The sequence below is a fragment of the Pleurodeles waltl genome, chromosome 1_1 (assembly GCF_031143425.1).
Source record: "Pleurodeles waltl isolate 20211129_DDA chromosome 1_1, aPleWal1.hap1.20221129, whole genome shotgun sequence".
Lineage (NCBI taxonomy): Eukaryota > Metazoa > Chordata > Amphibia > Caudata > Salamandridae > Pleurodeles > Pleurodeles waltl.
In genome coordinates, this window is record NC_090436.1 from 240,210,049 (window position 1) to 240,234,864 (window position 24,816).

The following is a 24,816-nucleotide window of genomic DNA, read 5'->3' on the forward strand; positions in this document are numbered from 1 at the left end:
CTACCATGTATTCTAACTAATTATTGGGCAAACATGAAAGACTATGCATGTAAGATGACGACAAATCAAAATATGAAAATACCATGTTTATACTCAGGTAAGGCTACAACACCGAACTCACTCTTTTACACTCCTTACTGAACCACAACACAACAAACAGAGAACTAATTATCGGGTACAACTCAATACCTATCGCATTTCTAGACAATGAACAATAGGTGCCCAGTAACACATATGAAAGTAAACTCTACCATGATCTACATCTAGACACCCTAAACATCAAAACAGCAACATACCATATAGTAAACTTTTAAGAATGTAGTGAAGAGAGTATGTATGAAACAGAAGTGAGAGTTACAAGTGAGAGATTTAAACAAAATTACTATACAAGAAACATTGTTAGAATGGCAATAAATAGAGCCAAGAGGATACAGAGAAAATAACTCCTTATTCTATTCTACAGATACTTGAGCAACAAAAAGTTCCATGGTCAGGTTTCTTTAAACGTACACTGCAGAAGCAGGACAAGTATACAATATGCAAATAAGACATTGCTAACTGCCCACACTGGATCCACACATCATCAGTTACATCAACTCAAAACTCCAAACAACATATAAAAATAACAAACACATGCTCTCAAACATATAATGAGCCCCAGTAAAACAAATGATTATTTGATACTGAACACCAGGAACATGACTCCCACTGATGCCTAAAGGCTTTTAGAAGTGTGGCAAGAGTATATGTTATTATGATTTCAACAAACAGCAACAAGACACGATCATTCATTGAACTTCCTTCTACTCTAAGCAACAAAAAATCCCTTTGCCAGGCCAAAAATGTCTCTAACTCATTCTCCCAGTGAGCATCACGAAATCTCTTAGTACCATCACCAAACTCCCTTCGCTTCTTCAATCTCAACCTAACAAAAGCATCAACAAACAAACTATATCTGCAAAGAAAAATAAAATCGTTTATTCCCCAAACAGATTTTAGGACTGCTGTTTAAACCTGTTTTGTTAACACATTACTGGATGCAAGGTTCTCCTTGCTGGACTACTGAAATCATCAACTGCACCTTTCAAAACACTTCTACGTACGGCAGCCCAACTCATCTCTAATACAAAACGATAGGCCATATCGCCGCTATCTTTAAGAAGCTACACTGGCTAATTCTAGAAGCCCCCCAATTCCTTCAACATGTTCTGTCCACAAGGTCATCCACACCGGCCTTCCATCCTATCTCAAAGACAAACTGCACAAAACCAGGAGCGAAAGATCCACAAGAAGAAAAAACAACCTCCTTCTTGAGATCCCTAAATCAATGAAAAGTAAAACAATCGACAAATCTTATGGACTCCTTCCCTTCCCTTTCCTCTCCTCTTCTTGGTAACTTCTTCGTGCTATTTCTATATCCAGCATGTTCTCTGTAACGCCCTCCCCTGCCCTTGTGACCCCTAGAACAAATATCTTTAGTAAGTGTGAAAGATTCATGCTGATGCTTTCCAAACGTATCTCTCACCCATTTCTTCAACAAAAGCCCTAAACAGCTTAACGAGTAGATCAAAACAACAAACATAGAGTAGTACTCACTGAGTCCTATGAACTACCTTTAGGACATGATGCTTCTTTTCTGGCATCCAGTAGGTCTGCTTTGTGACTAATGCCCACTGAGCAGAATATATGGCCCAAGAGTCCTACAATGTTAGTTAGAATCTTCATTACTCTCTCTTGTCATGTATAACACACCGACACCATGAAGTGTAAAATGTTTACTGTAGACTACCCAAACAATAAGAAGCTCACGAAGAATCTAGACAAGAAGGCATTCTGACCGGAATCAGCTGGAATTCAATGCACCAGCAGAACCTCGCACAGCATTCCATAATATGATAATTGACAACCTATCCATTTGAACTCCATCATGCAGAATAGATAACATTCACACATAAAGGATATGTAACATTCACCATGTTGGTTTTAGTTGTAATCTGAGTTGTGAAGAGATGTTGTGTGCCGACCGGCATCTCCATCTCACTGAATACACACCCAGGCATCCCCGCACCAGGTGGAGGGCATAAATAAAAGAACACGTGATTGAGCAGGCTCAGTCCTGAGACAGCAAAACCTATTTGCCAACATTTTTTAAGCAAGAAAGATAGAAATATATAAACAGTAAATAAGGGAATGTATTTTACCTTTTGACTTGCATTTAAGTGGAAGCACTTTTAAGCGGAGGGAGAGGCTAAAATAACGCCATTTTTACTTTAGAAATCGGGGTCTCGCTACTGAATTGGTGAGCTGGTATATATGCCAATGTAAATCGAATGTAGTCAGGATCATCCTCCGCATGAAGTGCCCGCCACTAGCTTTCAGAAAAGCGCTGATGTCATTCCACAACCCATTCACCTGGCTCACATTCACAGCTATGCAAGTTCACCAACAGAAATTGGCTGCAGCTGACATTGTACTAAAGCAAGCAACCTCAGTTCAGAAATGTTGTGCCTTGCCATCCATTCAGGAGGATCATCACCCCCATACCCCAATTTACTTAAAAATGAGGAACCTGGCTGGGAGTACTGTGTAAGAACTGAGTTGTGCTGAACCGAAGCAATACTACTAGCATCGAATGTATAATAAAATACACCTCAAAAAGAGAATACAAAAAAGTTGCAAACACTTACAGTGTGTTGCAGTCAAGGGAGCAAGATCGGAGCCAGCAATATCAAGCAATCCAGCCCAGGAGAGTTGCAACTCCTGCTTCCACCGACACAGCAGATCAGTCACAGCTCAATACCCACAGATGTAATGCTCTGTGTACTACTGTACTGCAACTTCCTTATTCGCGTGACGACACACACGAATCGTCCAATAATATCGTAGTCTTCTTTTTTACGTCGCCATGAATCTGCCAAACCTCTACGGCTATTGGTTAATGTAAACTAAGCTGTGGTTTGTCCACGGACTGGGCTGGCCTGTTGTATAAAAAGTTTATACTGTTTATATTGTCAATTATTTTCGGTAAAGTGGGATAACAGCTTTGCGCTGTAGATCATGTCTCAATATAGTATGAAAAGGAAGCCATCTTGGAATATGCCCATATCCCAGGTGTGACATGGTAGTTTGTCAATTTTTAGTACCTCTATGTATACAACGCATTGTGTATTAATAAGCTCCGTTTTCTTGTAACGCGCTATTACAAATCGTACTACCATCATTGGATCCTTGCAGTCCGAACACATTTTAGAACATATGTACACGTGTAGTGTGCTTCTTGCATTCATTGTGTACTGTGCTCCGCTCAACTACGGGGTATTACTTGCAATCCGATCTAGATTGGTTTTGCAATCCTTACACTGCAGCACACGTTTGTGTCGGTATCGGGTAATATTGCACACCCATCTGATAACAGTGCGCTTCTACAGCTGCAACATAAGATGGGTGCGTTCCCCGCGATCTCATACAGAGATGGTCAAGCATAAATTCCCCTCCCCCTCCCACCTCCCTCTGCCCGAACCCGCCCCCCCGTGCAATGCGCAGGTTCAGTTCCTGGTTCAAGATGGCGGCTGATAAACAGAAGCTTGATGGGCGGGTGAAGATCGGCCACTACATTTTGGGGGACACGCTGGGAGTCGGCACTTTCGGAAAAGTGAAAGGTGACGTGCAGTACGTGGAGGGTGGTAGAGTATCTCCTAGGAGGGTTGTTGTATGAAGACAAGAGGCGGTTCATCTTTTAATGCCAATACTTGGGCTGATGGGGGGGAGAGGGGATCTATAATTGTAATAATTTGAGGGTGGGGAAAGTACTTGCACTAATAAGGAGTGAGGTTAAGATCAGTCATAGGTATTCGGCTGTGTGCCTGGTTTTGTTGGAAGCATAATCTTTCGAATTTCACTAGGTTCATGCAGCGTTTATCCATTGCCTTGTTGTTCTGTATGTAGTAAGCAGATTACACCCCAAAAGCCCTTTGGGGTGCAGTGGACATGAAGCACCGATGCAGAGCCTATTCTGCATGTGTGGCGAATGCATCTTGGGTAAAACTTGACAAATTGTCAGAAAACGGTAGTTTTGTAAGGTTTTCACAAATTGGTACTTTTTTTTGTGAAACACCGAACCAGACTAGATGCTTCAGTATAGTAGCCGCCTCAGTCAAATCACGCCACCTCACCCTTTAGTGCATTAATGGCTATAAAATGTACACTTTCGTTAAACTACACTTAATCCCGCGTTTTAAACTGCGACGTATAACCCCCTCCGCCCAACACCCTTTTACCAAACTGCAGGTTCGCTGTATGTTGTCTCTTCTGCATGATTCAGCACCTTAAGGCATTCCAAAAACTGCATGTTAACAAAAGCACAGCAGAGACGCTTAGTGTGCACTTGTGATAGAGTAGCGTCCTGTTAAGGGTAGGTAGAGGTATGTAAATGCAGAAGACATACTATGCAAATGAGACGACATTTAGCCAGGCATTTGTCATGGTCTGGCTTGGTGGAATTTAAAGGTTATTTGTGACATGCTTCTTTGGGTATGTTTCCATACAGGTTCTTTTTATACTCCAGGCTAGTAGCGGGCATTCCGTTACTGACTTTAAGTGGCTCGGGGAATGCAAATCAGACAGGCTAGTTCTGTTGTGGGAGTCTGTGTATTTATCCTTTGTTATTTGTTGGTTTTGTTTTCACGGACTTGACGGGTACCCTACCAATTCCTTTGTGGTCCCTTGTCGGGGTTTCCGTGGCCTTGTAAGGCTAACTGGCATGTCTCTGCTATTGTTCCGAAGGCTGCGTTTGACTTTGCCGACCACCATTCAGTGTACAATGTTTTATGTCGATGAACAGAACTCTGGCTTTGGCGTTTGCACATTTTCGGTGATAAAAGTATAGTTGTTTGTCTCTCTTCTTTAGGGTTCTGACTGTATTGCACACGTAATAACAACATGGGCAAATGTCCATTCCAAGTCCTTCAGTGGTGAGTGGCTGGCTGTATTATTGGTATTTCAGAGTAAGAGCCTAAATTATCTGGACCTGTAAGCTCATGAAATTCTAATTACGAAATCAGTGTACAATACAAATAATACTGGGCATTTGCTAAGTCTGCGGGTGCCTGTCTCCTGTTTAAAGGTTTTATGTCCATTTTTGTAACAGGCGAATTAGTGTGTTTCATTTGTGTGCAGGGATCTAATCATTTTTTTTTAACGTTGACCTCCTTTAATCATAACTCTGTGCTCCCCCATAACCATCCGGATGATCTTAAGCCACTGGGTATTTTCGTGTTTAGTCTCCATTTTAAAATTTGTGAATGAAGCAGACAAGGCACAGGAGATGTAAGTAAGAATATGTGCATTGCTCAGTGGGCTCTATGTATTCTTTTTAGTTACAACTCATGTGGTCAGCTATTTTCGTGTGATGGAATTAACTGTGAGGTTACAATGTCCAAGGGTGGTGACTTTATGCCCACAACTACAGTCATTTCAACGCATGGACTGAGTTGCAGCCTTACCGGCATTACTAAAAGTTTGCATTGTATGTGTTTTGAGGCTTATATCTTAATAGCTGCTTAATTCAAATGTCTCCCCGTGATGATACCCATTAACCTAGAATATTTTAATAGAATGGCTTAGTCACTGGTATACATCCAAAGTGTAGTTTGTTGCTACCGTAGATTTGCAAAGTTATTTTGCATTTTTGCATCCGTACTCATCACAACTCCTTAAATGGATAATTGCTTCCCTGTTTGGCTGACTGTCGTTACTCGGGATAAAAAAAAAAAAAGTTGTGTAAAAGGAGCAGTTGGTCTGACTAATCTCAGGCTAAGTTGCCGTATTAAATAAGCGTACTAATGATCAAAGCCACTGTCAAATTGTCACAAAAGTTTTCATTAACTCTTATGAATAAAAATGGAGAAAAGACTTGGGGGACGGCGGAGAGGTGGATCACATGACATAGAATGCCATACATACCTTAGATGATCACATGCAATGAACTGCAATCTCTTCATGAAGGATCTCTGTTCCTTTTATACACCTAGGCATGAATTGCTTATGTTCAGTACTGGGTTGCATTCATTTGGTGCGAGTTAGCCAATGCCATCTGTGCTCTAACTCCACATATAGGGAAGAGGATGTGGCGTGGCGGGCAGATCTGCTGACGTTGGAGCTAGGGAACCAGGTTTGAGTCTGTGTCAGCTCAACATCCTGTGATTCTCCATTAAGTGCTTCCCAAAAATGAATGTGTCCTTGTGTAACGTAACCTGTGTGTGTGTAGTTACAGGGACGTTACAATTAGGTTGATGTTTTACCCATACAGAACCATAGAAATTCTGCAGTTGTAGTTGAGAGCTCAGCTGATTTACCAAGTGGCTCAATGAAATCTTTGGCCAACATTTTAAACATCACCTTGGTAGTGTACAAATTAAAAAAAAAAAAAAAAAAAACTGCTTACTCCAGTTCAGTCATATATATCTGTTGCCTTCAGAATAAATAAGTCATAAGAAGGACCTGTTATGATGCCTTGAATATGAAGTGCCTCAGTGAATATTAAGTAATTTGATGACAAGTTATGTGTCAGAAGTAATGCTACAGACCAACTCAGTCTGAAACGACATCCAGGCTCTATGATCACAAGAGGAGTATTATTTAGAATCCCGAAAAGGTTATGTAATATGGGTCCCTCTAAGAGCTCAATCTTAGAACCAGTACCTAATTGACCACCTAAAGTTAAGAGGAATTAATTTGACATGGTAAATATCAATTGATGGAACCACCAAATGGCCTCCAAATTTGTGATTGAAACTAAGAGGATGGGGGAGAATGATTTGTATTGCCATGCAAAGAGTTGAGCTTAGTGGAAGTTGTGGTTTTCCAGCAATGGTTATTGTAAAAGTTTCTTGGAACTTCTACCATTTTACCACCTTCTTAAAGGGCTACTGTCCAAATAATATTTGCAATAAATAATACAATCAAATTTCATAACCCAGTTATTACTTTCTTCATCTTTAATACATTTGCAATATATCTATCACAGGCTGGAGTCCTATCCCTATTTGATCACATAGTACAAGATCATCTGCGTAATATGGTCCTCTGATCTCCAGAGTAGGGGAAAAAAGATGGCGTGTTGCACAGGATGTTGTAAAGATTAGCATGGTACAAGTTAGTGTTAGTTCTTCTCAACTCTGCTGTACTTCTCTGCCAATAAATTCTTAGTCAAACATTTGACTTTCGTGTTTCCGGAGGATATATACAGGATTTTAGATGAAACTGTACAAAATTCTAATTAAGGCCACTGAGAGTCTTATTGAATGAAATGTACTCCATAGAAGCTATCAATCAATTAGATTCTAGGTGTTTATAGAAACCAATAAAGATATTGACATAGTCAACTAACATGTTGAAGCATGTCTAGCAAAGACTTTTAAAATCACTCTACCATACGCAACTGATAAACCTTTCTGAATTCCTCTGTGTAATACAGAATTGTATTAATTTCAATCGGAGGTAGGCGTTTATCTAAAAATATTTTGGAGAACAGCTTTAGAGATGGGGGCAATGGTAAGTCACAGGATTGCAGGGATCACATTTTTAGGTTTCGCCTGCACAGCGCTTGTGAAATCTATTGTATTAATATAAATCTTAAAAGGGGCTTGCATCCTGCCCTACTGGTTGCCACTCACTTTTCCTCTGTTTCTATTGGCTGCAGCATATTTCCTGCATTTACCAATGCTTGTTTCTCATGCTTGCTCTTATCAGTTTCCCGTTGACAAAGTACTGTTTTCATCCGCTTGGTGCGACTTTTTTTTTTAAAGCTGTTGCTTGCACTTGGTGTGTTTTTAATGTGCTGTATCCTGCACAGAGGTTGCACTGTGCTTAAGTTTTATTTTTTTTATATAGATATAGATAGTTATATATATATATATATATATATATATATATATAGTGTGTGTGTGTGTATATATATATATATATGTATGTGTGTGTGTATATATATATATATATATATATGTATGTGCCATAACCTGCACAACACGTTTTTTTAAACTCGTCCTGTTCACTTCGTCATGGAAGGCCCCACACCGGATCTTCTTGTTGGCTCTTTGCACGCATCCTGTGCTCCACTATTTAGACTTCTCCCTGGGAGGTGCTTAGTGTCGTGGCTTGTCCAGGGAAGATGTTGAGTGCTCCCTGCATTGCAATATTTGGTATCCCCTTGGCGCCGGCTGGTGATCTGCAGCACCATCTGGAGGAAGTCTCTATGGTTTGACAAGACTCTCACAAGCTTTTAACTTACAGTGTTCAGGGTGTTTTCAATTTAGCTGCTCCCACCTTTAAAGGGTTTAGAATTTTCCAATGCTTGGTCTATACCAAGACTCCTTACTATACTGTTCTTGTTAGCTCATCCAGTTCTCTAATTACTATGCTTGGCTTATGTGCAAGAAGCAAAACACTGCCTGCTAACAGTCAATATTTTGGGCGGGTGTTGCATCGTTATACTTCGAGGCATTATTTCTGTGTTCTTATGCTTTGCCATATTCTAAATACAGGACTTTGGGCAATAGACATTTCAGACACATTCCACGAATAATGGGTAACGTCAGTGATTTCTGCTTATTAACCATATAACAAACGTATAAGTATGCATTGGGAATAAAGTAATCCGAGGGTAGTCTTCATTTGTTCCAGTTTCTTCCTCTAAAAACTGATTTTCATCTCCTTCATCGTCACTATTTGTCTGTACTTCAATTCTGTCATTGGAACAGGTAATCAAACATTTTGTTTTACACAACAAATCTCTCCCCAGTAGGGATACTGGACTCGAGTCACAGGCTATGAACCTATGTGGCCCCTGGAAGTTGCCGATCTCAACCTGCACTGGATCTGTAATCGGGTTAGTCAAATACTTATTTGCTACTCCAACCACTCTTAGGGTACGCCCTGACAGAGGCAATCTGGGAACTTCTGACTGTGGAGCGTGTATCTCCTGTGTCAACCAGAAATGAAACCTTATACCCCATCACTTTTCCTTCGACATATGGGCCTCTCTGATCCACCTCTAAGGATGCTGCAAGCCTGCACTCTTCACTGTCTGAGCTATCATCTGACCACTCTTCATTCATGCCATTTTCACCTCGTAATGGGAACTGTTGTACAGTATTGTTTTGATTTGTTACCTGGCCTGTGACCTGCTGAGGAAGCATCACCTGTTGCTGTCCCATCGGAGCCATTGGTAATTGCATTTGCTGTCTAGGCACCATAGGAATCTGCTGCTGTACTGGCTGTAATTGTATTGACTGAAAACGCAGCATTTGCATCTGCTGCATGGGCTGTACCCTTTGCATTTGCACCAGATTGTTCTGAAAGTTCGGGTTCTGATGTCTTATTTTCGGACCTCGTGAATTTTGTAATGTACCAACATTAGTACCTTGCTGAACAACACCATCCTGCACCATATTCGGGCACTCCTGTTTCCAGTGTCCCCCGCACGCGTCACATGGTCACATCTTTTTCGCCCCTTGGATGTCATTTTGAATTACAACCGTATTCAAATCTGAACTTCGGTTTACAAACCCTCTGCCTCGACCTCTCGGCTGTGCCTGAAACACACCATTCATCTGCGGTTGCTGCTGTATCATCTGTTGAACTCCATTTCTCTGTATTCCTGCCTGTGCGGCCCTTATCTGCATCACCATCACCTTTTCTTTCAACTTTTTCTGCTTCAACTCAGTCTCGTCACTGCAGTATTTCGGATACTGCAGCACCTCATCAATCGGCTTAGCTTGCCAACAGATCAAATGATTCTTAATCATCTGACTAACCTCTGGTCGCAACCCTTCAACAAATCTAAACACGAGATGGTTCATATCCTTTGATTCAATTGTCTCAGTACCACTATATTGCTTAAACGCCTTTAACAGTCTCTCGTAATAAGCATGTATTGACTCTTTAACCTCTTGAGAGGTCCGGTCGTTTTTTTTTTTTCGTTTTTTTTCTGCCAATCAGTCACTTTCGGCGACACCTTTTGTTTAAAAAACTCAATCACTTTATGATAATACTTCATCACGTCTTCTGAAGGTGCCCCAGTCACCTTATCCATTTCTGGTTCCTTTGTCGGCCAATCAACACTTCTCTTACACTCAAGCCATAAATCAGGCGGAACAATGATCTCAAACAAAGTGTTAAAGTCTTCCCAGAGACATTTCGCGAGCTTCACAAACCTATCTGTCTGTTGGTACCACTCAATCGGTTTCTCTCTCAGTCTGGGGTAATCGTTAGTAAAGGATAGAATGTCTCCTCTAGTCCATGGCACATGAATTAGGACACCACCAGCTGTTTCTCTCATAGGCAATATTTTTACGGATTCCAAATCGGGTGAAGCCTTGGCTTGATTAGATCCTGGGCTATTTCCCTTTTCCTTGTCTCTTTTCTTTGCCCATCTGCCTTCCCATGTTTCCAGCGCCCCCCAAATTTGTGCGCTTTGCAACAACTCTCTCAAATGTGCTTTCATTCCCGCAGACCTCATGTGTTCAAAATCTTTTGAGTCTAAACTATAACTTCTTTTCAAATGTTTGGTGTTTCTGATATCAATATTGTATTTGTCTGCCAAGTTCGCTAATCTCTGATGTACTTTGCCTACTTCTTTGGTAATCATAGGGCATAAATATCTCAATTCTGCCTCCATGTATGACTCCAATCTATTTACTCCCATTGTGCCTTCCACTAACTCAGCAGCTTCTGCCCCTAGTCTCACGAAGTTCAGGTATTCATCCTGTTTTTCTTTCTCTGGTTCAATTGTAACCGCTGCAGTCTTTTGTGAGGTATAAGTCTTTTCTAACCATTCATTTAACTATTGGACTGTAAAACCCTGCAACGAAATGTTCCCTGCATGTATCATTGGGGAATGTGAGGTGTTCATACTCCTTGTTTGTGGAGTTAAAACTCCTAACCCTGCTTGTCGCATGGCTTCGAGGGGTGCTCCTACCGGATTAAGGTCCATTAAAGGCCTTGTCTGTTCAAATGTTTGCTCTCCCGGAGCTATAATCTGGGGAGTTCCCATCGACCCTCCTCTTATCACATCTTGAGTCATCACTGCCTGATCACGCATGCCTGTTTTGTCCTGTGCATATAATGGTACTGGTGGACCAACAGTAATTGGTAATGATATGGCAGCAGGTGTCTGACCCGGACCCAAACTCCGTGGAGCAGTAACTCCATATGTCTGTTCTAAGGTACCCGGGACAGGTACTAATGGCGGTCCAGCCACCGGGTTATACCCTGGTATCAGCTGTGGCTGCGAAGCAACTTCGGAGTTGATTCAATCTGTATTAGCTTTTGGCTTTGTATATATCGGGTCTGGCGGCACTATCAAATTCGTAGTTGTTTCAAGTACTGGGACATCTGGGTAGATTCTCTGTATCTGCGGTGGAGGCTGCAACTGTATCGGCATGTCTGGTGCAGTGGGTACATTGACACCATTCTGTATCGAGACAGTATCGTTATTCTGTACCGTATCAGTAACACCCTTTTCCTGCGTCTGGTTCCCAGGGTCTGTGCTAGTACTTGGAGCATTGTCGCTCACTGCATAAGGTGGCGGACGATCATGTAACAATCTGTCCATAAATTCCTCATCATCTGAATCGTCTTCCTCTTCCCAAGATCTTTTATTCTCTTTAGGTTTGTTTGAGTCTTTATCTGTTTCGCAAGAAGCTTTCTTTCCTGGCGTCTCCTCTCCCTGTGCTATTGCTGGGAACAGTTTTAACCCATCTACAATTCCCTGTCTCCACATTTTGTTCTCATTGTCCCACCTAGCCTCTGCATAGGATTTTTCTGCCCTTCGCAATCTTCTCTGAAACCTTTTCTTGTCTATGTTTAAGTGCCATCAAGTCCCAGATTGCTAACGCCTCATACTGAACTGGTCTTGGAGGTGGTTTCTGTGTACTTAACATCCACCTCAAATTCTCTAGTACCTTTGGATTGAATGTTCCATGCTCTGGGAACGCTAGACACCCTTCTTTCTCTGTTAATTTGCGCCACTGTTTCATCCATAAACAAGGTGCGACACCCTTCTCTTCCATGACTATATAAGCTGGGGTACTCTCGGGTGGTGTAGGTTCCCCATCGGTTGCAACAATATACACATCTCCTTTCAGAGCGCTCTTAAATGCCTTAACAAAATTCATTTTGTGATTCTCTTATTTGTATTTTAATCGGAAAGTGACTTAGTTCCCAGGACACTCTTCACCCACCTTTCTCAACCTATTGCCTCTCACGGACGGCAGCCAATCCGTGCGCGACCCCTCTCGACAACTTGACCTATCTCAGCGCGGCACCACTGACGTCACACTCACACACACTGCAGCTGACAAAGTCTTGCGGCTCGTCCGCTCCTCACTGAATCCACACAAACTAATGCAAATTATTGCGAGCACCTTAAATGACAACACAAATCTGCCGGTTTACTACAGGAAGGGTAACTCATTCGCTTCAGAACTTTACAGAGATTTCACTTGAAGCCTCAGCCGCTACTTTCTCCTTATCAGTTCCCGCATACGCAAGCAGAATTCGACCCGCAAATTCTACTCTCGACTTGTCAATGGCTCATCCTAGTGCACTTTAGAACTTGCCAAATCTCCATCGACGGTCTCACACATACGTTTCAATTCAAACTTGACTTGTCAACCACGCCCGATTGACCTATTAAACCACACAGATTACAACATAAACCCAAGTGTCTTCTACACTTGTCAACATACTCCGGAGTCTTAGACCTCAACAGGTCCGTACATAAACAACCAACCACGTGGATAATTTTGAGCACCAAGCGCCGCACTCATATGAAGTACGCCGACTTCCTACTCTCATGCTGTGGAGTACGCCCACTCCTACTAAACAACACATATTTTGGCCTAATTACACACGAACCTTCAGAATCACCTGCAATATGCATAAGCTAAGCAAGCGCAAAGACCCTAACCACATACACTATGGCGCCGAAAACATTCCCAACTCACTTAGGCAGGCTCCGAGATCCCGGGAAAGTCATGGTGAACTTAGAAACCCATCATGCCTTCAATTTGCATTATCACAGAAAACAAAGTTAAACAATGAATCTCCGTTCTAGGGCCCCAAGGGCCAAACCGTCACTCTGCTACCAGAACTGTTAACGCGTCCCTCTATGTCAATTTTATACACATCCGGACTCGTTTTAGGCCGATGAATCTTTTGACCCAGTGGTGAGACACCGTAGAACGAGATAACTAATCAATATGTCAAGTAATATATCAACAAGATCACTGATATTTATCACCACAATACACTGTACTTTGGATAAAGACATTAATCAAATTGTCGACGCAACCATGACCTTTCAGCCATGAATAACCACACCTTGTGATAGCATTTTATGAGTTTTATTCCCTATTGATTACAATCTACTAGCAAAGTGTCAATCTCAAAACCAAGAAGCATATATGCATAGTCACAATATGGTAACTGCAATATGACTTCAATAATGCGAAGATCACAAATATGAGAGCATAACATAAAGTAAACATAGATCAAAACACATAGAATATCAAGTAAGTCTTCGTTCAGCATGGCATAATGTTAGTCATGTCAATTTGTGTCAGTCAGGGTGATTTACCTAACCTAGCCTCTAATTAGCATTGGCATGTTGGACTTCATGCAAAACAATTTAGAACACCAATTTGGAAAACATCTAAACTTATGGTCTCTAATCAAAAATACAGCAGTTGGTACCTAGAAAGGAAAAGCAAATAGACAAATTACAATGTCATAATTACCCTCCAAGGATTGTGTCAGCACACAGGATCAGTCTTCGTCTTCAGGACATCAGTCGTATCGCCATCAATCTAACTCAGTCTAGTGGAGAGGGGACACTTCCCTCTTAAGGAGGAGAAGCATAAGACAGTCTATGGGTGAGGATAATTTATTAAGTCTCAAAAGTCACCGAACAGAGTGACAGAGTTTCTGGATAAAATCGATGGCATTCCATATCTAATTCCCCGACTCTTCTGTGTCATGAGTTTTTATCCCTTCTTCGCAATACCTTCCCCCAAAATTCTATTGGATATTCGCTATACCCCACTATCTTTAACCTATCAAATTATACATTAGGTAATCCTAATTGTCACCCCACGATAATTTATAACACTTTGATTGGTCTTCGTAATTGACGTCTTCGTAGGTGGCACATCCGAGGTGTTGTGTCATCATCTTGGCACGTCTCTCGGGTCATGAGCTTCTTTATCCATGGTCAAATGGCCTTGCACATTCCTTTGGTATACTTTTGTTTCAATTCTGTATAAAACTTAAACTAAGGCAGCTAGTATGCGGATGGGAACAGGATGAAGTTAGCAACATGAAACAAAGGAAAGGAACAAACGCTGGGTCATGGCCCTTTACGAGTCAGCACACTGAAAAACAGAAAATATGCTTTAATATGAGAGCTACACAGCTAAAATCTTCAACTCACGCTAACTTAAGGCCTATGGGTTTTTAAAACAAATGCAATATTCGTACGCGTTAATATATACGATTAATCCTGATGCAAGCAATTTTTTCTTACAATCGACATTAGTTTATGTGCACAGTAGTAACTTATATAATCATATTGAGAATACACACTAAGCAACTAATATTTATGGTCATTTTTCATATGCAGCATTGTTAGGCATTTATATAAGCATTTCACTTTTAATATATGTAATATTTAAGCTGCGCTTTCTCTGTATCTTGAATTTCTCTACAGTTTTTGATAGGAATGTCCACACTTCCAAACCAAATGCTTTCTCAAGAGCGAGGAGCTTTATTGCTGGTCCCTAGTTTCTGGCCAGTGTCATGCAGACACCACATATAGTTGTTTCTCATCGCAGACCCTTATTTAGATAAGCGTTTGACCAGGATGCTAACTTACATTTTAGCATCTGCTCCTGGTAATAAAGTGAGCAGGTAAGATGATTACTAGGTGGTTTCCTATTTATTTTTCATAGAAAAAATAACTATTTTAACCTTTTTTCCAGGACTAGAGAACATTTCTGCTCTACATTATTGTGATTAGCACTTTCTCCACGTGTTGTACAATTTGATAATCCGCTTATTATAAAGTTCCCATAAATCTCATCAAGCCACAGGACTTTATCATATGTGTCAGTATGTTATTTATTTGATACTGTGCCAATAAGGCACATAGCTATCATCTATACCCATCTGAAAAGGATGATGGTGCACAGTATGTCATGGATGTGTGGAGCTAGCCTCTCACAGAGGAGAGGGAGCCTTATGCTTGCTTACAATAAGTTGCAACACTTAAACAGACTTTCAGTAACTTATATTGCACAACTATTCACCAAGCTACAACTTAAAACAAAAAAGCTTATTAATCACATAGGCGAAACCTAATGCATTTACCAACGCTTTTGAATATTGCCACACAGAACAGCACTATTTCACATATCTGGAATTGCTTGGCCACAAAGTATAGTGTTAAATAGAGAAGCCAGACCACGTGCTTGCCATGCTGTATTGATTTGTGTTAATTTATATTCCAAGCATTGGGGACAGAATTCTGTGCAATGGTCCCATCAAATAATGCATAGGTATTTATTTCTGGCATGTTAAATTGCATTTCCAGGGAAAACTGTGCACAAGACATATTGATTGCTCGTCAGGCAATATTATATATTTAGGATGCCTTCATAACGTATGCTTCCAGTGATGTACAGCTTGGTGGGTTGTGAACAAAACTGAACCCATAACCTTCATTAATATTTTGTTTGAAGGTGATGAAGGATTCCTGTGATTCATTACCAATAGGGGTTACAGTAACTCTTTTGTAGGTTTTATGTTTGGTTTCACAGTGTTGGACTTGAGATCAAATGCGGCAGTCGGGCATGGAGAGGAATGTCTGGATTTGAGAACCAATGTTTGGAATTTGCGTAAGGAATTGTACTACACTGAGAGCCAGAATTCTTTCTCTTTTTTTTTTTTTTTTTTTTTTTTCCCCCCCCTGAAAGAATAGGGAGTAGGGAATATTGAAAGGCTGGGTATTGGAGCTGACAAATATTAGGGATTTATAGACATTTGTCAAAGTAGTGTGGAAGGTAGAGTAGGAGGAGCTCTTTGCAGACTTAAACCTAGTTGAGCTCTCCAGTACCAAGTTTTTGGCAGTGGAAGGAGGAGGTGTAAAACCATGCATGCACCGAGCAGCAGACAAAGTCCGCAAAGGCTCTATTCAACAAAAATACACAAAAGCCATGAGCTCTAATTGTTGCACAGATTCCATTTGGATTGCCTAGCACTTTACAGCCCCCTTCCTGCGATAAAGCATAAGCTTCACTGGGTCCCAGTAAAGAAAGTAAATACAGAGAAACTCATACACTGTAAAAAGCTGACCACTGTTACTGGGCCAACTATCAGTTCCAAGTAACGCCATAACTCAGAAAGCATAATTCAAAATATGTATTATGGAACATGCTCGCCACATGCAGCGAAGTCGCTTGACTTTTCTGGTGGATATAGCTAAATGAGTGCTGTTCGTTTTAACTCCTATAAAATAGGAAGAGTGGAAAACGGTGGTATGCTACACAGAGGATGAGACGCCTGTAGTTGACGCCTAACTTGGCGTGAAAGTGTCTGAACTTTGATATGAGTGTGTTGACTGAGGCTGTCTGTTACTGTACATTAGTACTTTTGTTTATTACCAATGCTGTATCTCAGGTCTGGTTTTCAGTTGCATATTTATGTGGGTTCTTCTTGATTTTGAGTTGATTTGCATTTCTCTGCAAAACAAGGAAGCTGTGTTGTTGAACATTAGTGAGGAGTTTTATGTTGGCCTTGTCTGTGATGCTGGTGCGTAATGTGTGGCATAATGGCTGGAGCTGTCAGCTTTGAAACTGGGGAACCAGGTTTGAGTCCGACCCCAGCCCTAACATCCTTTGATTCTGGGCAAATCTCTTAATCTCTCTGTGCCTCACAAAAAATCAGACCTTGTTTAATGTAATCTGGTGCTCATCTAAAGTGCTGTGACATATTTGAGCCAAGTTTGTGCCACATATACTTGCAAAATGTGTATAAAGTTTGTAGATACCTACATCAGCTGGGATTATGCACACACTGGGTTGGTCTCTCTTTTCTTAAACAGTATGCTTTCTTGTCATTTCATAGGGCTGTTCTTTTAAACAGTCACAAATTATAACTTTGGAATGTTGCGTGCTCCATTGAAAACAATAGAGTAGATCTGGGCTTCTCATATAGCCTTAGAGCCCGTCGTAGCTCGCTATACAGGGCATTAAAGTCCCGCTCCAGCGTTAACAAGGGAGCAGGGCTTTAATTGCCAGTATTGCCCAGCTACGGAGGGCTATTACAACATCCTGCCACTGGAGGGCAGAATGTTATTATAAATAAAACCAAGTCCTCATGGAGCCCGATGGGATTAAAACCCCCTGAGGCTCCCGGAGGCTTTTGATCACAGCTGTTGTGAACAAAGAACATTGGAATGTTGACGCTCTGGGCTTTTACCAGCAGCCCCCAACATTCCAGGGTTCTAATAGCTGGTAAAAACCTGGAGCTCCAACATTCCAAAATTTGTCTTTAACAGCTGGTGCTGTGAACAAAGGACTCACTGAGCCTGAGGGAATTTCAACCCCCTCGGGCTCCGTGAGGCCTTTCTTTTACTAATTAGAACATTCTGCCCTCTAATGGTGGAATGTTGTAATAGCCGTATAGCCCGCAGTAGCTGGCCTATACTGGCCATTAAAGGCATGTTCCCTTACTTAAAGGGCCTCACCAAGGATGTTGGGAGCTGCTTTGAAGAGAATGAAGTGGCTGAGGTCTCTTAATGGCTCCAATATTCCAATGTTTGTATTTGTTTCTCCCTTTTTAGGTTGAGTGCGCAAGCATTTTGACCTGTTGAAAGTATCACACCCATATCTTTCACTCGTTCATGGGCTTGCCTTTCAAAAATCACTTGATGTAATTGGTAAATGCTTTGTTTGTCCCGCCTTAAGGCTGTATTTGTCACGCCTTGCAGACTGTCCCTGTAACATGGATTATTGCATGATTGCTGATATACAGTGTGGGCGAGCAAATTTATTATTTTTTTCCTTTGCCCCCCTTCAGTCCACGTGTGCTCATTTGCCACCTTTCCGTATGTGACTTCGTTTTGAGTGTGTGTGTGTGTGTGTGTGTGTGTGTGTGTATATGTGTGTGTGTGTGTATATATATATATATATATATATATATGTGTGTGTATGTATATATATATTCGCACTATAATATTCCCAGTGTATTTATTTTAGCTCTGTCCTGTTTCACAAACAGTAGTATATTCCGATTATTTCTTAGCCCACAACACAGTCGATGATGGGGCTAAGAAATGCCACAAATTTAAAACTTAATTGGAGTCTATGGAACTGTTCAATTTCAGCTGTCCGCATTCAAGCTGCAAGAGTGCCACATTAATCCTGATCATTATGTAACGGATCGGAAACGCAGTGGGCTGTTGCATTTCAGTCCCAGCCTTGTAAGTTGCAATGAGTTGTGCAACTGACGAGCATCTGTTTTGACCACCACTTGAGTTTTTATGTATCATAGGCAACAGTTGGGCCAAGTTGCTAGCCATTTCTCTGGATCCATCTGCCCTTTTCACAAGGGAAAGAGTTTGTCATAACAGATATAAAATAGACAGCAGCTCACTGGGAACGTCCACGAACACTAGAGCCTTTGTTTGCATTTGCATCGCACAATCTTCAGAGGCCACGCACCAGGGCCCTTGCTCGTGGCTGGGATGCAGAACTTTACAGAATGGCTATGATGGGGTGAACGGCAGGCTCTGTATCCGTTTGTGTTCGAGGCTTAATTTTCATGGTTAACTTTTGAGGTTGCAGGGGACTCCTTGCTACAAATAGAGATGAATAGTGCAAATTGAAGTATCATTTGTTTTGAAGCTTAGTTTTCGTAATCGATAAGAAATGCATTTTTATACTTCGTGGATCTGTGTATTTATTTGCTAAGGTTATCATTTTAATTTGTGGGCCTCATTTTTAGGTCGAGTGCAAGCGATTTGACTTGTTGTAAGTATTGTGCGCTTTTAGCCACACCCATCACTTTTACTCTTTCGCGGGCTTGCCTTTCAAAAATCACTTGATGTCATTGTTAAATGCTTTGATTGTCCCGCCTTGAGGCTGTTTTTGTCACACCTTGCAGACTGCCCCAGTTACCTAGATTATTTCACGTTTGCCAATATACTTCAGTGTGGGCAAACTATTCTTTCCCCCCCCCCCCCCCCCACCCGTGCGTCATGGCGGCCATGGTGCTCATAGTGCAGACGGGCACTACAACGTGAACTCAATCGGCGGTATTGGAGCACTGGTCACATTGTTCACTCAGTTACCTAATCTGAGTCATTTCATTTGGCTCCCCCATTAAAACACTTGAAATTCGTAAATGCTTTACGTAAAACAGAAATTCTCCAAGCCAAAGAGGCTCTCCCAGCACAGTGGGAGGGCCGGTAGTACAATAGTTAATGCACTCGGTAAACTCAATCTATAATGCTTTGCACAGCATTACTTTTACAAAACAATTTTGCACATAACTCAGCCTATGGCATTTCTAGGACAATGGGGCAGCACCAAAACGTTCAGGATTTGTATAGGTCATCTCTGGGTTGCCATACTAGGTCAGTGGGAACCCCAAAATAACCCCTCCCACCACACAGTATCTTTTTAATAACTTTCATGGCTACTACTTTTGTTTTACAGCTGGGCATACCTTGGGTTTTAAGGGCCTTGTTAGCAATATAATTGCTGTAGGCCTGCTACCCCTGAAAATCTGTAATGTACTATACCCTCTAGGGACTAAATATATGATTATACTTTGCCATTTACCTTTTGTGTGGCTATGACCTCTAGGGGCTAACTATATAGTTAAATTTAAATGACTGTGTTTCTTACAAATGCTATTTTCATTGTGGTGTCCTCTAGGGACTGTGCTAAGCAAAACAGTCATAGCAACATATTAAAATAATTGTGGTGCGGGACCTTACCACATAATGCTTTGCAGGGCATTACTTTTATATAACATATTTTTGTTCATAACTCAGCCTTTGATGGTCCTAGGAAAATGGGACCACCTTCAAAACACCCTTTCTATCTAAATCATCTCTGGTCCCCCACTCTAGGTTAGTGGGGGCCCCAAAATAATAACCCCTCCCATCATTCAGTGCCTTTACGTTTTCTCTGTTCTAGAACTTGTTTGTTTTTACAGCTGGGAGAAGTTTTGTTTTTTAAAGGCCTTGTTGGTAATATCATCACAGTATGCCTGCTAGCACTAAACACTCCCTCTACAGCAGTGGTCTCCAAAATTTTTAATGCGCCTCTCTTTCTCCTCCCCCCCCCCCCCCCCCAAAAAAAAAAGAAAAATCATTGGGCCCCCCTCAGAAGTTTTCCCAATTATTTTATAAAGTTGACAATGTTTAAATATGTCTAGCTGTATTTTAACATTTCAGTTAAGTAATGTTACCTTTTTATTAGTGCAGTAACATGTTTCTGCTTAACACAAAACACTTATCTGTGTAATGCTTCTTTTGGCCAGGGCCCACTTCTCCTTAGCTTTCCTGTTGCTTGTCCTGTTCACTGCTTTCTGTATCTTTTCTTGCATGGTCTTGAAGGTGGGTAGTGGGAAAGAAAGAAAGTGATCAACCCAGGCAGGCAAGATCAAGGCTAGGAGATGCTGCAGCTCCATCTCCACGAGCTCCCTTTCAACACACAACGCTCCCAGCCAAGGCAAATGACCCATGCACACAGTTAGGGCTGTGCAGGCTACTTCTGGCCCTGGCCAGTGTCGTCTCACTGACCCCACCCGTAAAAACTGTTACAGCTCAAGGTTCTTAACGTAGACCCCATCCTACCACTCCTGCGTTGCTTGCCCACCCATTGTTTGCCCCATCCACCAACCCCTGTCACTGCTTTACCCTTCGTTGCTTACGTGCCCCTTTTCTGTTTTATTTTAAATGCAGCACTCCATATGTTACGGTGAAGCACTCAGTTTTATTTTCAAGTGGAAACGCAAGCGTTTTTTTAAAACTTTTTTTTATTTTTATTGGAGCGCTTAATATAAGCACCAGTTGCATCACACATCAACACTTTCTTTTATTTATTTTTTTCTTTTCTTTTTTCTGCAAATGGGTAGATTAAGCAATTGCCTATTATCACGGGATCTTGAGCAGATATTGACTACAACCAATTTTTCTCAGTTCCAAGGTCAGCAGTTCTAACTTCGACATGCCTTACTTGTATTAACCCACCACCGCCCCATGGTTTGTAATACCGCCATGTATTTATCTTAATCTTGTATTTAAAAAAAAAAAAAAAACTACTGACCCAGCCAATAGATCTTGTTTAGGTGAAACCTATTTCTGAGGTTTGGTCTATAACTCTGGTTCAGGGCCTTTAACAACCAGTACCTTCAGCAGTGAGCTACTAAGCTAGAGTAACTCTTCCAACTCACCTTAATTGAAGAAGGCCATGGGCTAGTGAGAAATCAGAATTCACCTTTTCCCACTTTTTGTTCATTGAATTAAGATTACATTTCCACATACTCTATCCCTATATTCAACTTCAACGGAGACTTTCATATTTTGAGTACAGTAACCTAAGCAACCATTGTTGCTAATGTGAGCATACACTCATTTTTGCAGGGCACCACAATTCTTTTTAATTTTTAAATCCTTTTGGCTGGTTTTTAGATTCTGCACATTGGGGTGCTGTGGTCCAGTGCCTCGTGTACCTGCTGTGACCCCCTAAAACATATACAAATTGGTTAATATTCAAGCTGCAATATTATGCTATCTATTTTGGGTTTGGCTACGAAAAAAAAATTCAACCACTATTTTTAATGTTTTTTTTTTTTTTTAATATAATTGTGAAGTTACATTTATAATAAACATGTAGGGAAAGTAACTTTTAGAATGTGACCTATTTCCTCCCTCAACCCTGAAATCACATTTGTATTAACTTGACAGCTTCTCCCCTGGCAATGCTTGACATTATTGAAGTTTGAAAATTGCTTCCAGAGCATAAGAATTGCTTGGACCTGATGACAGTGTAGTCTAGGTGAATGGCAGTTGATCCATATCCGGTCAGGGTGGACAGCTGAGGTAGTTACAGGAACGTTATTCCCTTAAAAGGGACAGAGGTGATGCCTGCCCATTCATCACAGATAAGTGTAAGGGAGACCTAAAGAAGGGGAAGTAGCCATCTGGGACTGGCCCAGAAGCAGTTTGGGTTACTTAGGAGGAAGAACATGCTCATTTCCCCAAACACACCCCTATCTTGCACACAAGTGTCCTTCAGGGCCAGAAGGTCTATGCTATCTTGGATTAGGAAATGGTGCACTGTGGGCTAGTTTGTAAGGCAAACAAGGTGTGCTGTAAAAGTGGCTGGGACTGCCTCCAATAACTTTTTCCCCATTGGTTAGGGGGTATCAGGGAGTCACCCTAAACCACTGGTACTGACCTGCACTACACCCACAGCTCCTTAGAACAATTTCTGTAATTGTGGAAGAACAGATGGAGGACTTCACCTGTTTGAGACCTGTTAGGGCATCTGAAGGGCAGGACTTCCTCCCTCTTGTAGTCCACTTTTTTATTGTTTATTTGTATTTTTTTTATTTTTTATTTATCTTGGATACAAGACTCAGTTAGCTAACTCTGTGGCTACAGCGACATCAAAAGCTGCACAAGGCATTTTTCTTGAAGTGACCAGTTGCTACTGGAAGGGGAGCGAACCTTGCTGGTGGCGTCTGCTGGAGTGAGTCCTTACCCATAAGTGTTACCTTTGAGGTCCTGGGAGCGTTAGTGGTGCTCAGAAGGACTTGCTTTGAAATCTATGAAAAATTTGGACTTTAATAAAGTTTGGACTTCCAGACCTAATGAGGACTGGGATCAACCACCTAATCCAAACTGTTCATGCCATGACCCCACTGGGCAAGAAAGTCAGGTTGTTCCTACCCTGAACTTTTGCCATATGAAAATCCGGTTCAGTTAATGTTCTCGGCAAGCTTTTCTGACTTCGGTATGACCTTCTTTTATACACCTAGCTGCTTTGTCCTGCTGGTGGAATACAAGCTCCCAAAAAAATTTGAGTCCGAAGGTACAACTCTTGACCCGGCGAACGTGCTAGAAGTATCGAGCTGATGAGCGGGTTTTCCTCGGTGCAAATTTAGACTCTACTCGTTCTGAGCTTTTTCAGCCCCAAACAGCTTCAGCAGGACCTTGTCTAATGACCATCTGACTTAAAAGGGGCTTTGCTGTAGGCTACCGGTTGCCTTTGTCCTCTAGAGGATTTTGACTTTCATTTCAGAGACTTAGTCAGAAAGTAACATCTTTGACAGGGCTGAACTTTCTTGGTGTTTCCAATCTGCACTCCCTTGTAGTCTGCTTGAAATCGTTCCTTAGTCCTGGTCATTCACAAACTGGAATTACTGATGGCACTTAGCAACTTTTTGTTATGATTTTATTTGAGAGATATATATATATATATATATATATATATATATTCTCCTTTAAAAGAAAAATAGTCTCTGGCTTCAGTTATTGGATTTTCCTCATTTTGGTGTCATTTTAATTACCTTCATTACTTTTAAATATTAGAATGGGTTTTGAATTGTGTTGTGTTACTTTCAAAAGATTTCGCCTTGTGTTTTTTTTTTTTTTTTTTTTTTTTTTTTTTTCTTTTTTTTTTCTTCTCCAAGTTGAGCCCATCTGCTATACCATGGTTGACCATAAGTTTAAATTTTTGAGAACTTGATTGGACTTAACAGATTAGTGACTTCATTACTTGTGGTGGGCCACCATTCACCCCAATTGATTTACTTTTGTACAGCGGACCAGTGATTTGAGAATTGATTCAGTATATTCTCCAGACATGGTCTCTTTAGAAAAAGCTTGCTTGTTTTCTTAAAGGATGTCTATCAGGAGTTATCATATGGAAGACTTCAACCACTGCCACCTCCTTCCTATTTTAGTTTGTGCCAAATGTCCATCATAACCACAGACTCCCAATTTCAGTGTTAACCTCTGGTGACTAGTAGTACAACCTGTTTGTTTAGTTCAATGGAGGGGAAACACAAGGTTGTCAGAAAAATGGGAATAGAAAAAAAATTGAACACATTTTCAAAACTACATAGGGGGAAATCATTGCAACAGTACACCAGCCAAACATTAACTATTAATCAATCCAATGTATTTTGTGTGTTCTATTGACTGTAGTGTATATTTGGCAGATTGTGGCAAGGCATATAAATATTATTGTGTTTGTCACTAACCTAAGAATAACATTAATGTGAGGAGTACAATATTTTGCACTGTGTTCACTAACAAGTGGTTGTGCCACATCTTGGTAAGTTGGCTGTTGCTGTTGTTACTTATATTTAATGAAGGCTAGTAGGAGGCTGAACCAACCCTGTGTATTGCATACAGCTTGATGTTTGTTCTTTGTTTTACGATTGCATGAAGTAATCTTTATTTAGCTCCCTTTAAAGCAGCACTTGTGAATAATAGATTTTGAAGAACTTCTTGTTGATGCGAGCTATCTTCTTTAAGAAGAAATTTGTCAGTCTTCCGATTAGTGCAGAGCTCACTGTCGACATTGTTCGCTCACTGATCATCTTGTTAACCTTTTGTTACCTTGTCAACCACTGATATCCTTGCAAGCTGCCTGAGTTTGTGCTCCATGTACTGTGGGCTATTATCTTGATCTTAAAAAAAAAAAAAAAATAGACGATGAAGCAGTTGCCTCTGTTCAT

At 41.0% G+C, this 24,816-nt stretch overlaps 2 protein-coding genes across 4 annotated transcripts in view; one reads left to right on the top strand and one right to left on the bottom strand.

The window, feature by feature from the left end:
* The window catches only part of TTC33 (tetratricopeptide repeat domain 33), a 711,292-nt gene extending 708,466 nt beyond the window's left edge, over positions 1-2,826 (bottom strand). Inside the window, exon 1 of the mRNA XM_069221386.1 lies at positions 2,688-2,826. The gene's annotated coding sequence lies outside the window, so the exon portion shown is untranslated. The remainder of the gene's footprint in view (positions 1-2,687) is intronic.
* A 683-nt stretch (positions 2,827-3,509) lies between these two features.
* PRKAA1 (protein kinase AMP-activated catalytic subunit alpha 1) overlaps positions 3,510-24,816 on the top strand; it is a 113,610-nt gene continuing 92,303 nt past the window's right edge. For all 3 annotated transcript variants that reach the window (XM_069221397.1, XM_069221404.1, XM_069221411.1), the window contains exon 1: positions 3,510-3,659. In XM_069221397.1, the coding sequence (XP_069077498.1) occupies positions 3,536-3,659 (124 nt within the window). In that variant the 5' untranslated portion in view covers positions 3,510-3,535. The remainder of the gene's footprint in view (positions 3,660-24,816) is intronic.